A 14,285-nucleotide genomic window follows, 5' to 3' on the forward strand; every position below is an offset into this window, starting at 1 on the left:
CATCGTCGGGGTGCCTCCTCTGCGACCAGGATCACCTGTTCGCCCACTGTCCCTTCCGCAGTTATGGGGAGGAGCCTGAGCGTCCACAGCCCAAGCGGGAGGAGCCTGAGCGTCCACAGCCCAAGCGGGAGGAGCCTGAGCGTCCACAGCCCAAATGGGAGGAGCCTGAGCGTCCACAGCCCAAATGGGAGGAGCCTGAGCGTCCACAGCCCAAGCGGGAGGAGCCCGAACGTCCTACGCCTGAGTGGGAGGAGCCCGAACGTCCTACGCCTGAGTGGGAGGAGCCCGAACGTCCTACGCCTGAGTGGGAGGAGCCCGAACGTCCTACGCCTGAGTGGGGGGAGCCCGAACGTCCACAGCCCAAAAGGGAGGAGTCGGTGCGTCCACAGCCCAAAAGGGAGGAGTCGGTGCGTCCACAGCCCAGAAGGGAGGAGTCGGTGCGTCCACAGCCCAAAAGGGAGGAGTCGGTGCGTCCACAGCCCAAAAAGAGGGAAGTCGGGGCTTCCACAGCCGTAGGACCCAAGCGGCCAGCAGAGGGAGAATGCCTGCTGGTCCCACCTCCACCAGCAGAGGGTGAATACCTGCTGGTGCCGTCCCAAGAGCCAGAAGGGGAGGAGTTACAGGCTCAACCCCCTGAAAATTTTTGGGGGGGAGAAGGGCAGGATGCTGGTGTCCCCCAGCAGCCTCTAGCTATGCTGCTGAAGGCAGCACGGCGCGCACATGCCCAGCCGCCACAGCAGAGGGAGCCAGCACCGCCACAGCCTCCCTCTGAGTGGCCAGCATCAGCCCCATCGCCTCTACCTCCGCCACCTCCACCGCAGTGGGAGGACTGCTTGCCCCTCCCACCTCCACCAGCAGAGGGTGAATACCTGCTGGTCCCACCTCCACCAGCAGAGGGTGAATGCCTGCTGGTTCCACCACCGCCAGGAGCAGAGGAGCTGGAGCTGCCTCTGCCTCCACCACCGCCAGGAGCAGAGGAGCTGGAGCTGCCTCTGCCTCCGCCACCGCCCGGAGCAGAGGAGCTGGAGCTGCCTCTGCCTCCGCCACCGCCCGGAGCAGAGGAGCAGGAGCTGCCTCTGCTGCCCGTACCTCCGCAGGGAGTACGGTGGCCGGAGCCCCAGAAAGGGGAGCTGCCGGCCACGAAGAAGGGGGAGGAGGTCTGGAGACCACCAACCCCAGCAGCAGTTTCGCTGCCGGAGATCGTGGGGGAGGTCAGGAGACCTGCTCCCACTGCAGCAGTTTCGCTGCCGGAGATCGTGGGGGAGGTCCGGAGACCTGCTCCCACTGCAGCAGTTTCGCTGCCGGAGATCGTGGGGGAGGTCCGGAGACCTGCTCCCACTGCAGCAGTTTCGCTGCCGGAGATCGTGGGGGAGGTCCGGAGACCTGCTCCCACTGCAGCTTCTTCGCTGCCGGCAGTACTGTGGTCGGAGCCCCATCAAAGGGAGCTACCGGCTACAAAGACAGGGGGAGAGGTCAGGAGACAACTTTCCCCAGCAGCAGTTTCGCTGCAGGAGTGGACCCACAGGCTGTCAGCCGTGCCACTACCGGCAGGGGTGCTGACAGCATGGCCAGCCATGGGCCCACTGAAGCCTCCCTTCCCAGCCCGAGACTTTGTCCTGGACTGCTGGATTTTTAAGGGGGGAGGTGGCCGTTGAGGCCATGTGTGCTGCGCACAAGGGGGGGTATATGTGGCAATGCGCCCCGCCCCTGTGTGCATTTGTGTGTTGTGTTGTATGTTGCGTGTGTAAATGTTGGTGTATAGTCATTGGTACACGGGATATAAACGGGTCTGTGTTTCACGTGTATTTAAAAAGTGTATATTTGTATTTAGGCACGAGGATGGCACATCACTTCACGTGCTGGTTAAATGTATATGTGAGCACGGGGTTGCACAGAATTAATTCACGTGCTGGGATTCAAGTGAATAATTAATTAGTAATTGAATCCCAGCACAACAGTATATATAGAGACACATTTTCACTCACTGGTGGTTAGGTGTTCGGAAGAGGAGAACGGGTGAGAGAGAGAGGAGAGTTAAAATCATTAAAAGTAAAGTGTTTTGTTTGTACTCACCGTGTTTGTTCGTCTCCGTTTCACCTGTGTGTTAGTGTTTAGTCCGTTTTGTTTATATGTTTCTTTTGGCTACCAGTGCCGTGTCCTGTTTTGTACTGTTAAACCTTTTTATTTGTTAATAAACGCTGATTGCAGCCATTGCACTCAGCTCATCATTACCACCGTCTCTGTCTGTGTATTCCTTTTCTGGTCTGACGCCACCCACTCTGGCCGTCTTTGTGACAAGGAACAACAGTTGTTCCAAGCTGGGAGTAGTGTGCTGTCTGGAACAGAAGTGCTACGATGTGGCAGTGGAACAGGACTGCTGGGTCTGAATCCCTTAGCACAATATGTGGTAAAAAAGTGTACAAAATATAAATCACATCTCCAATATACATACATTAAAAACATGTAAGACAATCAACACTTGGCAAATCTTTGATAACCATAACAAAAACAGTACATTTGTTAGTGCAGTCATGATAGTTTGTTTAGTAGAACATAAAACAGAAGGATTAATCGTTAATATTGGTAAAAAGTGTTAGTAATACAAATATTGTTATCAAATATTCAGAACACCAAAATAAACAACACAACAGCAACATGGAACTCATGGAACTGTAACTCAAACCTTGAACTTGAAGTTGAACTTGAACCACAACTACAGTAGTTTTTATCCTACTCTCAAACTGTGCGGCTTCTCGTTCATCTTCATCGATCTATAACAACAAGCCCTCACGCAGATTCCACCTGTCACCTTGTCGTTGTTTGATACTGGTGAACAACAACAATGTAGACTTAATGTCTGGGGGAATACAGTGGTTAATACAAAACATGAAACAAGTAAAGCATTATAACACTAAGTCTAAGTTGTATTAGTTTACCACTTTACTTTTATTACACATATTTGTTAAAATGAGTTAAGCTACAATAATGATCCAGATGTTATTATTGTGATAAAGTACCGTTTAGGCAACACACCTTTTATTATACAATGTAGCCAACTCGTGAACCAAGCATCCTTGGGCTTCACCACCACAGTTAAGTATACATCCCTGGTGAAAACATCCTATAGGAAATCCTTTTAAATCCTATTAGATTTTAAAGGATTCTATAGGATTTAATAGGAAACACAAAAAAAAACCTTTAAGAATGTTTATCAAGTTCCTTCTATAGTGTTTTTAAATGGATTCTTATAGGATTTTTAAAGGATTCCTATAAGATTTATTTCAGTTTCTGAAGAATTCCTATACACATTTCCTATAGGATTGTTTCACCATGCAAAGAGAATGTGAAAATGTAAACAAAAATAACTCACCTTTGTAGTTGCTATAAGGCTCTCGATTATAACGCGCTTCGGAGATAACGCTCATACAGCATGTCCCCCAATTCCCTATACTAGTGATTCATGCAATACTTCTACAGTAAATACAGTACCGATGTTGTTCAAACTGTAAACAACTTCTCAGTCTAACTTCTGTTTCTGTCTCTCCCTTTTGATACAGTATCTGAACTGAAGCTGCACTGGCACTTTATAACACAGACATCTTATTCAGATTAGGTCTATTATGTGGTTATCTTTCCTAACGTATTTACTTTTTTGCTGCGAGAGGAGCTGCGGCTTTCTCCAGGAGACAAGACGCTTCAGCTTCGCTTCAGCCGAACTTGGGGGGAGCCCATTCCCTCTTCCCCTCTCCTGACCTGTTCTCCTTCTCGCCCTTGGTTTGCTTGTCTATCGCTTCAAACTGAACTTCTAACCACCGTTTAGCCAGGCTATTTACAGTTTAAGAACTGCTAATTAAAATGATCCACGAGTGGGAATGTTACCTTTATTTTTTATTTTTTGTAAAAAATATAGCGTTGATTACATGGTGCTTTATGCATGGTTAATTCACGGAAAGTTACATTTTTGCTTCACTATATGTGCATTATAGAGAAGGAGTTATTTTATTTTGTATTTTAGTCAGATGTGTGCTGTTATGTGTCTCGCAGTGCCTCCACTCCCTCCCCCGTTTATAATGCTCTTGGGTTATAACGCTCATATTGTTTGTCCCCCAAGACCAGCGTTCTAGCGAGGGAGCACTGTAGTTTGAAATGTACATTTTAAACCCCTTTTCTAATTTGCTCGATGGGGCTTTGCTGCACAGTTTTAAAAGTATGTGGATGTCATTAACTGTGGTCCCTGGTAAGTCTTGAAGGCAACGAATATAAAACAAAGTTATTGTAGAAAATGTAATCACTAACTCAAACAAGCGGTAATATAATCAAACAAGCGGACATTAGCCGGAAGTCGCTAATCCGATATAAGGAAATGCAGAAATAGGAAGTGCAAAGAGCCCATAGAGTAGCTCAGCACTTACAGCTACGGCCTGTTCCCAAGATGGCTGACTTCCAGTTCCGTCCTAGCATCGAGTCGGCCCATCCCTGTGAAGGCGTACCACCAACCTTGCTTTGTGCCCTTCCTGGTCGGGAGGTAGATTTGCAGCTCAGATTCCTTCTCTCCTGTTCACCACTTGTAGATAAATAATAATCGCTTTCTTCTTGCCGCTTTACCTTTGCGGTATCTTAATCATCTTTTCCTCGAGATTTCAGAACTGAAGCATACATATTATGACATGTAAAGCAAATCTTCATTAGTGAGATGAGGAAACCCCATTGTGTTACTTTAACAGGCACGTTGCAGGCTCTGCTAATTCAGATACTTGTTTCTGTAGCACAAGAGCTTAAACAAATCCCAGAGGACGTCTCCCAGCTTAGGCCCCAGGATGGATTTGAAACCTACAACAAGCTGCTGTGGTGCACAATTCTTAATGGACAGATACAAAATGTATTTAGTTCTACATATTTTATGATAGAAGTTCAGCAACATTGCTGTGATAAGTAGAAGGATGTTTTGCTTTGGGTCCCATTTAACCTAAAGGCTGTTGCATTGCCCAGCCTCTGTTCCACATGAGTATATTGTCTGGGTGAAAGGGATGTAATTGCACCCGGGCCCAGCCTTGAGTCAATTTTTTTTTTTAATATAAGCACCGTCTAATCTTGGGATTTGAAAAATGAATCATAAGAAGGTAGTATTGGCGGGCTGTCAATCAAACCACAAATCCGCAAATCACAGCCAACAGATTATCTGGAGGCGGGACACAGAGTGAGCGCTCTGGCAATAGGTTAGTGTTGTTAAGGTCATGTGATTGCTCTGCTGGCAGATGTAATCAACGGATGGTAAAAATTCAGGATTTAAAAAAATGACATGCTTTTTTGGATATTAATTTGTTAAGTGTGTTCATAGAATGTTTTTTTCACTTATGAGTTGTATTGAATGCATTTGTACTGTGGGCTAAGTTTTGAAGCAGACGTGTCTTTTTTTATAGAAACGTTTTCATACTAACTTTTGTACTTGATAACATTAATTTAGAAATCCATTTGAAAGCTATGATTAATATGTTTTTGTGACTAATTTGAAGCTATTCATGTTTGAATAATAACTAAATTGAGTTATTAATCATTGATTAATCTTGTTACATACATAATTGATTTATTACAATGTTTAGATATACTGTTGCTTGACTGTAGTCATCTTAAAATAACGTTAGAATAAGTTCTGTTGGAAATTTGATCGATTCAAATTTTCCTGCTGATATATTTATTTTCAAAAGTTTTTTTATGTTGTGCCGGAGCTGCGCTGCGTGTTTATTTCCTTTTTTTTTTTTTTTTTAGTTCACAGTCTTGTACCAGGGCCCAGTAAATCCTAGTGCCAGCACTGGTGATAACTGGTTTCACAGACCACTATTCGCAGTTTTAGTGCAAACTAGGGTCTACTAAAACCAGCCGTAAATGGCTACCTGAGTGTTAAGAATATGAAAGCTCCTAACAAAAGCAGCTAGTTTTTAGGCTTTAATGGCGTGCTATTTCTTTAAAATTAATTCAAACTGTTTCCTTGAACAAGTTATATGACTTGCTGTTTACAGCATTTGAACAACAGTAAGATGTAGCTGCATTAAACACCACCTATACAGGTGTGACCACTGTGATGAATCCCTGTGTTTGTTAATTACCCTGTTCAAACAACTTGTAAAACAGATCTAGAAATACAGTCCTACCAGCCTATAAGGGCCAGTTTCCTTCAGCTGTCATAATAAACTGATATGTCTGTGCTTCCTTTCACCTTGTAAATGGGAGGCTTCAGTTTCTAGGAGCATTGAAAGGTAGTGGACTACGGAGAGTTTTTGAATGGAATTCTAAATCTGAAATACTTCAGCAAACCAAAAAAATAAATTTAGCAGCTTGTGGTATAAAATTAGTCATTCCATTGAAAGCTGGACTGCATACAGTTTATTCATACTGTATATCTCAAAGAGGGTGGGGGTTGATATGATCTAAGGACGTTTTTAAAGCGGGGTGTGGCAAAGTGGATTGCAGTGCGCAGGTGCAGGAGTGATGCGGTGATCAATGAAAGACATACAACCTTGTTACATCCCCTTATGTACCGTCAATCACGCCCACTTGGTTAACAATTACAACTCCTCCAATCCGCGGCTGCCACATGCTTCCCTTCCAGGTCGATGACTTGGTGTACCATAGCTCCGCCCCCTTTCTAGATGGCCAACTTCCACCTAACCCTGGGAATTAATTGTCTGGCCATCCAGTCCAGGGCACTCTGTTCCCTTTACACAGCGCCCTCACAGGTCGGGAGGGAGATTTATCACCAAGAGTCATTCTGTCTCTGTCACACAGGGTAATTGAAAAAGTAGTATTGACCTTTTTTGTTCTGCAAAATAAATACAAATAAAAAAATCTCTCCCTGAAGCAGGGAAACCAGATTCAGTATTATCATTGTAGTAAACAAACTCTTTGTTCAAAATTGCGTGTGATATCCAGCAAGTCTTGTGGTGTACTGTTGCCTTAGGCCTCCAGCAAGCATGGACATGAATGTATAATTTTGAAGTGTGTGTGAGTGGATTTTTATGCTCTGTTCAGCAGTGTTGTTTCATTATAGACTGTGAAATATACGCACATTCACCCTACTATACAAACTGAAGAAATTCTATCAGTTTATTTTTATTACAATATTTTAATGCCCCTAGTATCTCTTGCCTTTAATGCGTAAAAGGTACCTGTACTGGTCTCTGCTAGTCCAGTGACAGGTGGTGGTAAGGGCAGGTTTATGAGGCTGCACGCACCATATACTGTACATTCTTTCAATCTTTTTTTCATCGCGATAGATAAAAAAAACAGGGACATTTGGGGGATAATTTTTAGAGACTGTGGCTAATAACCACTGGTAAAATCAACCCCAGTGAAGTAGACATATGTTTCATCTAGATATATTTAAAAAACTAAAGGTGACATACAGAAGGCTGGCCGGCCACATTTACTACAATATATCCTCCGTCACTGAGGATGTTTTTGATGACAAACCTTAGTTAATGCTCAGCACTACTGTCACAACTGTTATTGTTCTTAGCAGTATAAACCACTTTGGGCCACGCGGTTCCGATTATATATATATATAAGCACACGTACCGAGTGTTCTGTCGTGGCTCACCCTCACCTTCTGCCTCATGCCCTCTTCTGATTGGTGTCCCCCAAGGCTCAGTCCTTAGACCCCTCCTGTTTTCTCTCTACAGCCGCTCTCTGGGTCCCCTCATCTCTTTCCTACCCCTGACTCTGACATTTCCTCCCGTATCTCTACCTGCCTCCCGGCCATATCCTCCTGGATGCACTCGCATCATCTCAAACTCATTCTCTCAAAATCAGATCCTTCTCCACCCTTGCCCCTCAGTGGTGGAATGACCTACCCACGGATATCATGACTGCTCAGTCCCTGACCACCTTCCAGCACCTCCTCAAGACAGTTCAGACAGCATCTGTAAACACAACAACTCTTAACCATGGTGGATTATATGGCACCCACTTGTACCAGTACTTGCATCAGCTTGCACTTGCACTGAACTGATCCATACCTTCCTGCATACTACTGCTCCTACCTATAACTACTTACTATATCTTGTATTTGATTTTACTCTTACAAGTATCTGTACTCACGTTTTCTGTAATTGCTCTTATTTGAAATCATTCTCATCCATTTATCGTACTTACTTTGTGTACTTACTGGACTTTACTCATATAAGCAAATATTTACTAACTGCACTTAGTCGAATTTGCTCTTACTTAAGTTACTGTATGCTTTATTTTGCTCCTACTTGAATTGATATCTGCTCTTATCTGTATTATGATATTCTGTAATGTGATATTTTATAATGTGATAACCTGTAATGTGATATTTTATAATGCAATACTTTGTACTTTCCCTGGATAAGGGCGCCTGCTAAGAAATAATAATAATAATAATAATAATAATAATAATAATAATAATAATATACCACTTCTGGGGTGGTTAAAGGCCCTTGGCTTACGCCAGGCCTTATCAAATGTTTTTAATAGAGCAAGAAAATGAAGATACAAGAAGAAAAACACTTACTCACATAAACCTCACAAAGTCGTATTTGTGTTCAGTGGGAGAAACAAGAGAATTTCCCCAGATACCTAGAAAAGACCTGGACAAACACCTTTTGAATTTCATCTTGTCAGTAAAAAAAAAAAAAAAAAAGTGGTTACTTTGACCCAAGTTTTCTCTGAAGCATTTTTAACAGCATTGACCATTACCTGCGCTGACATAATGAACGCAACGTTTTCCAGCACAGCCCTTCATCACAGTTTACACACAAAAACCAAATAAACTGTCTCAGCCAAACATAAGCAGCTGAAGAAAGAAGGTAAAGGCAACCAAGTTTAAGAAACATAGAATATATAAAATAATAATATGGGTCAGAATATATTACCACACAAATATATCTCTCTGTGACACTCGTGCATTACGGTTCAAAACCAACTCGACACATTATATTGTGTGGTAATATATTGTGACCCATATATTATTCTGTTTATAGATGTTTGATTAAAACACTTAACAAACAACTAAATGCCTTATTTTTCAATATAATGTGTAATACAGAAGTTTGTTTAAGCTTCCCTTGGGGGCTAACTGAGCCGTTGTTCCGTGATCTGTATGCAGTCTGTGTTTCCGATGAAGGCATTTTCTTCCCTCTAGTCTTCATTTGGGCACAGTGACAAGCCATTCTTCAGCTTTTCCAATTCACACTTCATTTCTACCTACTAGGTCCCTGCTGTAATAACTTTGATGGCTCACTGCTTTTTCCTTATAATCGCCTTGCAAGCAACATCACACCTTAAACAGCAGTCTGGTTTGATTTGTGGCAGACAATTAGTGGAGGCAGAGGGATTTAGGCCAGTTATATTAATCCTAAAGCAAGCTACTGTATTTCTGTTTGGGTACTTTGAAAGCATGTTCAACATTAATTACACTACCGACTTGCACAATTTCAAAACTTTCCTACTTGGAAAGTTTTGTGTTACAGTCGTTAGTCACACCATTGTTTATTATTATTATTTGTTTATTTAGCAGACGCCTTTATCCAAGGCGACTTACAGAGACTAGGGTGTGTGAACTATGCATCAGCTGCAGAGTCACTTACAATTACGTCTCACCCGAAAGACGGAGCACAAGCAGGTTAAGTGACTTGCTCAGGGTAACACAATGAATCAGTGGCTGAGGTGGGATTTGAACCAGGGACCTCCTGGTTACAAGCCCTTTTCTTTAACCACTGGACCACACAGTCTCCTATTGTGTTTGTCTCTGTTAATCGTCTAAAGAGTTACTAATGAGTGACGTTAGCAACTGGTTTATTTGCATGCTTACATGAAAGCAAAAAAGCTATCATACTGTACATCTTATTTGTATACTGCTGAAGCTGTTTAAAATAAAAAAAATACTTTAACCCCTTAGGATATCAGACAGTGATGCAGTCCCCTGTCAATGGTATAGGCAGCACTATGACTTCAGTAGCATTACATCAAGTGAGTTTCACCTAAATCAAAGTCAAAACAAAAATAATAGGAGCCCTCAAAGCCACCTTTTTTTTTGTTTCTTTCTTTTTTTTCTTTTTTAATAACAATTGTTACTTCAGGTAAGAAATAGCCAATAGCTGGCACCACTTTTACAGTCTACTTAAGTGTTAGGTTGATTTATAACTTAGAAATTGTCTTTTGGGATTCTTATCTACTGCAACAGTAAGGAGGAAAGAGGTAAGGAATGTGATCCCAGAGCTGTACCCTCAAACCTCTCACAGTGTTCCTTGCTGTGTGAAATGCAGAGACAGGAGCCTTTGAGTTATTCTGGTGATTTTTTTGATGGTCATTGGTCATGCTGTAATGGCAGTTTTATTGCTTGTCTCTTTCACAGGGAGCTGTTTCTGTCTCTGGCTCTGGGCCAGGTTCTGTCACTGCTGATTTGTGGCATCAGCCTGACGAGCAAGTACTTGGCAGATGATTTCCAAGCCAACACTCCTGTCTTTCAAAGTTTTCTTAACTATATCCTTCTGTTCCTGGTCTACACTACCACATTAGCTGTGAGACAAGGTAAGGACATGTTCACAAACAACTCAGTGGAGGGACAGGGTGACAGAACAGCCCTGGGCTACATCTTAAAACTTCTGCGTAAGATGTATTTTAGATTTGAAAGACCTTTGTCAACTACCTAAAGAAAACATGATTCAGACATCTGCAGCATTCATCTATGGTAGTTAATTGATGGAATAAGAAGTATGTACAGAAGATAACAGAAGAAAAGTAAGAGCAACTGGCAGCAACTCAGAAAGGCAATGGTTATCAATAGCGGTCCGATTCCTGTTGGTATGAATAGTACACTATTGATAACAGTGTTTGCTGACATCATCAGTGCTTCTGCTGTCTGTGGAAGAGTTGGCACAGTACTGTAGCAGTATAACTAATTTAAGTTTGCCACCAAACTGACATTCAGTTGATCCATGCAAAATTGAATGTCTTGTTCAGTATGCTGTTCTGAAAGCATTATGCATTCTTTATAATTGCAAAGGTTAAGTGGGACCTGAATTAGATAAGCCTGTAGTTCAAAATTAGACTCGTTAAAATTCAGCTCTTCTTCCTAATCTTTTTTTCAGTGCACAACATAACGTAACATTACACTTTTTATGAAGTGAAAGCAAGGAAGCAAGAACACTGTGCTATGTGTTATGCTGATCCTGGCTTTACACTGTAAATCCAGGATCAGCATCTCTAAAAAAAGAAATAAAAAATCATTACTATAAAATTACATCTGCTTCATTTCCTCCCTCTCTAGCTAATGCAGTTCTTGTAAATCATTGGGAAGTGCATTTCCATTATAATATTTCTAGTTACATGCAAAATGAAAAGGCACAACTTTTACACCCATCAATAATGTTATCAGTTTAGCATTTGACCCTGTGTTGCCCTTTGCCATAGGTACCTGTCTTAAGCAGATAAGTTATCTGCTCCTTAGTGATCTCTCCTCGTAGATCCATGGCTTCAGCCTCCAGCGCTCCCATTTTATCCAATACCTTCTGCTTTGATGGACTTTCTGCTACAGCAGCATTGGATTTACTGGCAGTATGCTGTTCACTGTGCTGTAAGTGCACATGGACCCACCTGTTGAAGTCATGGTTTCAACAAACCAGTGAGAGTGTTGCTGGACTGTTCCGAAGATTTGAAATAGGAACCTCATCTTTTAGGGTTAATATGAGAAATACACAGTCATTTCTTTCTATATATTTCCCATTATTAAATCACTTTGATATTACATACATTCAATATGTTTTCAATACTTTCCAATTCACTGTTGACCCAAAGCAAATATAATACTGAATATTGGCCAAAATACTATTAAAATGATTTACTGTAAAAAGTCTCCAATACTCGCCGGGTCTCTAATAAGCGCTGGGGCTGCTGGGAAATATGGTAAATAGATGCCATGTCTCTTTTAAACGCCGGGTTATGAATACTAATATCATGCGCGTCATACTGAATGTTACAGCGATGCTTACCAATTTGTTTTTCAACAGCGACCCTGAGGCTCAGGATGAATGATAAGAAAACTGAATTTAATTTATTTTAAAAGGTACACGTATCAGGTTTTTTATGACGTTATTCATTTCAAAACCAGTTGTGATGCTTTTTTGAGAGTGCTAGTAAGTAAAATACAGACTTGTTTTCTGATATTAGCAGGGTTGCCTTTTAGTGTATTTGTATGTGTTTTTTTTCGTTGTTGTTGTTGTTGTTGTTGTTGTTTTTGTATTAACAGTATTTAGTGCATTTGAGTCTTGCAATGAATATTCTTATTTTGCTCCTTTTCCAGCGTTCTTATTTATCACTTTATCTTATTTATCGCAAGAAGAAATCGCAAAAAAATAGGATTCAATATTATTTATTTTGTGTCACCCTGGTGTCGCCACCCGCGTCGTCTGTCGTGTCACCTGTGGTGTGAAAGATACTTATCAAAAATATAGGTTGTTTTCATTTTCTCGCATTGTTGCACATTTTCTCTTGTCACATCGTGTCTGGTGTGTACGGGCCTTAAAAGTGAGACCAAGCAAACTGAGACTTTCTTTAACCTAATGTTCCCATAAGAAATACATGCCTACTATAACGTGTTTCTTTAAAAACTATATATAGTGAATTGAAGTGCATGACATGTAGGAATTATCGACTTATTTAATTTAGCTATAACCACTTTAGGTATTTGGGAGGCATAGCATAGGAGTAAACTGAAACAAAATGAACCTTTTAACATTTCAATGATTTAAATATTTTGGTGTACTTTTTTTTTTTTTTACAACATCTTGTGTGTGTTTTATGGTTGGACTGATACATAAGGGTCAGATGGAATTTCTCATGGTCATTACTACTGTTCTTAAACATCAACCCCAAACTATTCAGGGAACTCCAGGGAATATCAGAGAACTATTTTCTACTCAGCAGTTGAACATGAAAGAGGGATGTATTCATAATTTATCTGAAGACTGTGTTCTGACAATACAAAAAAAAGCCAGGCCTTTTAAAGTGTTAACAGTGCAGTGCCTAAAGAGATATTCTTTATGCAGTCTTTTTCCATTTGACAATAAAAATGAGTTGTACAGTGAGATACAATTTGAAATACTAAAGATTAAAGACCAGCTACTGACCAGTTAAGGGTCTATTTTCTATTTTTTAGTTTGCAATTGGGTTTCTTCATTTGGGTATTTAATCTGTTTTACTTTTTGTGGCCTTTTTTACTACCAAACTGTGGCGCGGTTCCCCCGGCCCTGTGCGTATTTTGTGTTTTATGTTGTATGTGGTGTGTTTCATGTTGTCTGTTATATGTAGATATAGTGGTGCACGGAATATAAATTGGGCTATGTAGCATGAGTGTTGTAATATGTATTTAGGCACGGGGATTGCACAATCACTTCACGTGCAGATAAAATGTGTATTAGTATGTGAGAACAGGGATTTCACAAATTAGTTTACGTGCTGCGATTCAAGTGAATAACTAATCAGTAATTGAATCCCAGCACAGCTGTATATATAGGTGCACGTTTCTCTCCCTCAGGGTTGGTGTGTTCGCAGTGGAGAATGGGAGAGAGAGAGGACAGAAATCAATTATAAAATTGTCTGTCTATTTGTTTTGGCCACCGCGCCGTTTGTTTTGATCAGTGTTTAGTGTTTTGTTAAATCTTTTTATTTATTAAAACACGCAAGCAAGCACATTCACATTTCATTTCACTCGCAGTGCTGTGTGTTTTTTCCGGGTCTGACCGCTCAGGCCAGCTTGCCACACGTGGTGTCAGAACGAGGGATAACAGCGCCTCCAGGGACGGAGTACTGTGGGTGCACTTATTCTTCTGGATTTTTTGAGAAGTGGAGGAAGAAAAGAAAAAAAGAGGAGTGTTTTTTGGGAAGGAAATATATATATATATATATATATATATTGGTATATATATATATATATATATATTGGTATATATATATATATATATATATATATATATATATATATATATATATATATATATGTAATGAAAAATGAGAAGAAAACAGCAGAAGCAGTAGCAACAGCAGTCACAGGGGGACGTCGGCCAGGCCTACATTGTAGATGAGTGGTGCACACAGTGGCCATCTGCCCCACCCAATACCAAGGAGAGGAGTTGGCTGCGCGAGCGAACCAGGACCAAACACCCCGGAGAAGCTGGAGAAGACCCAGACAGGGGGAGCACGAGCGTCCAGCGCCCAGAAGGGGGAGCACAAGCGTCCAGCCCATTGTCGTCATCCGTGAGAGACATCCC

The 14,285-nt window shown here is 41.6% G+C and overlaps 1 protein-coding gene across 1 annotated transcript in view; it reads left to right on the forward strand.

Annotated features, from left to right (window-relative positions):
• Nucleotides 1-14,285, forward strand: part of LOC117410711 (solute carrier family 35 member F1-like) — a 110,208-nt gene that overhangs the window by 34,286 nt on the left and 61,637 nt on the right. The window contains exon 2 of the mRNA XM_059025603.1: nt 10,373-10,548. Within this exon, the coding sequence (XP_058881586.1) occupies nt 10,373-10,548 (176 nt within the window). The remainder of the gene's footprint in view (nt 1-10,372; nt 10,549-14,285) is intronic.

Source organism: Acipenser ruthenus, chromosome 6, assembly GCF_902713425.1.
Source record: "Acipenser ruthenus chromosome 6, fAciRut3.2 maternal haplotype, whole genome shotgun sequence".
Classification (NCBI taxonomy): domain Eukaryota; kingdom Metazoa; phylum Chordata; class Actinopteri; order Acipenseriformes; family Acipenseridae; genus Acipenser; species Acipenser ruthenus.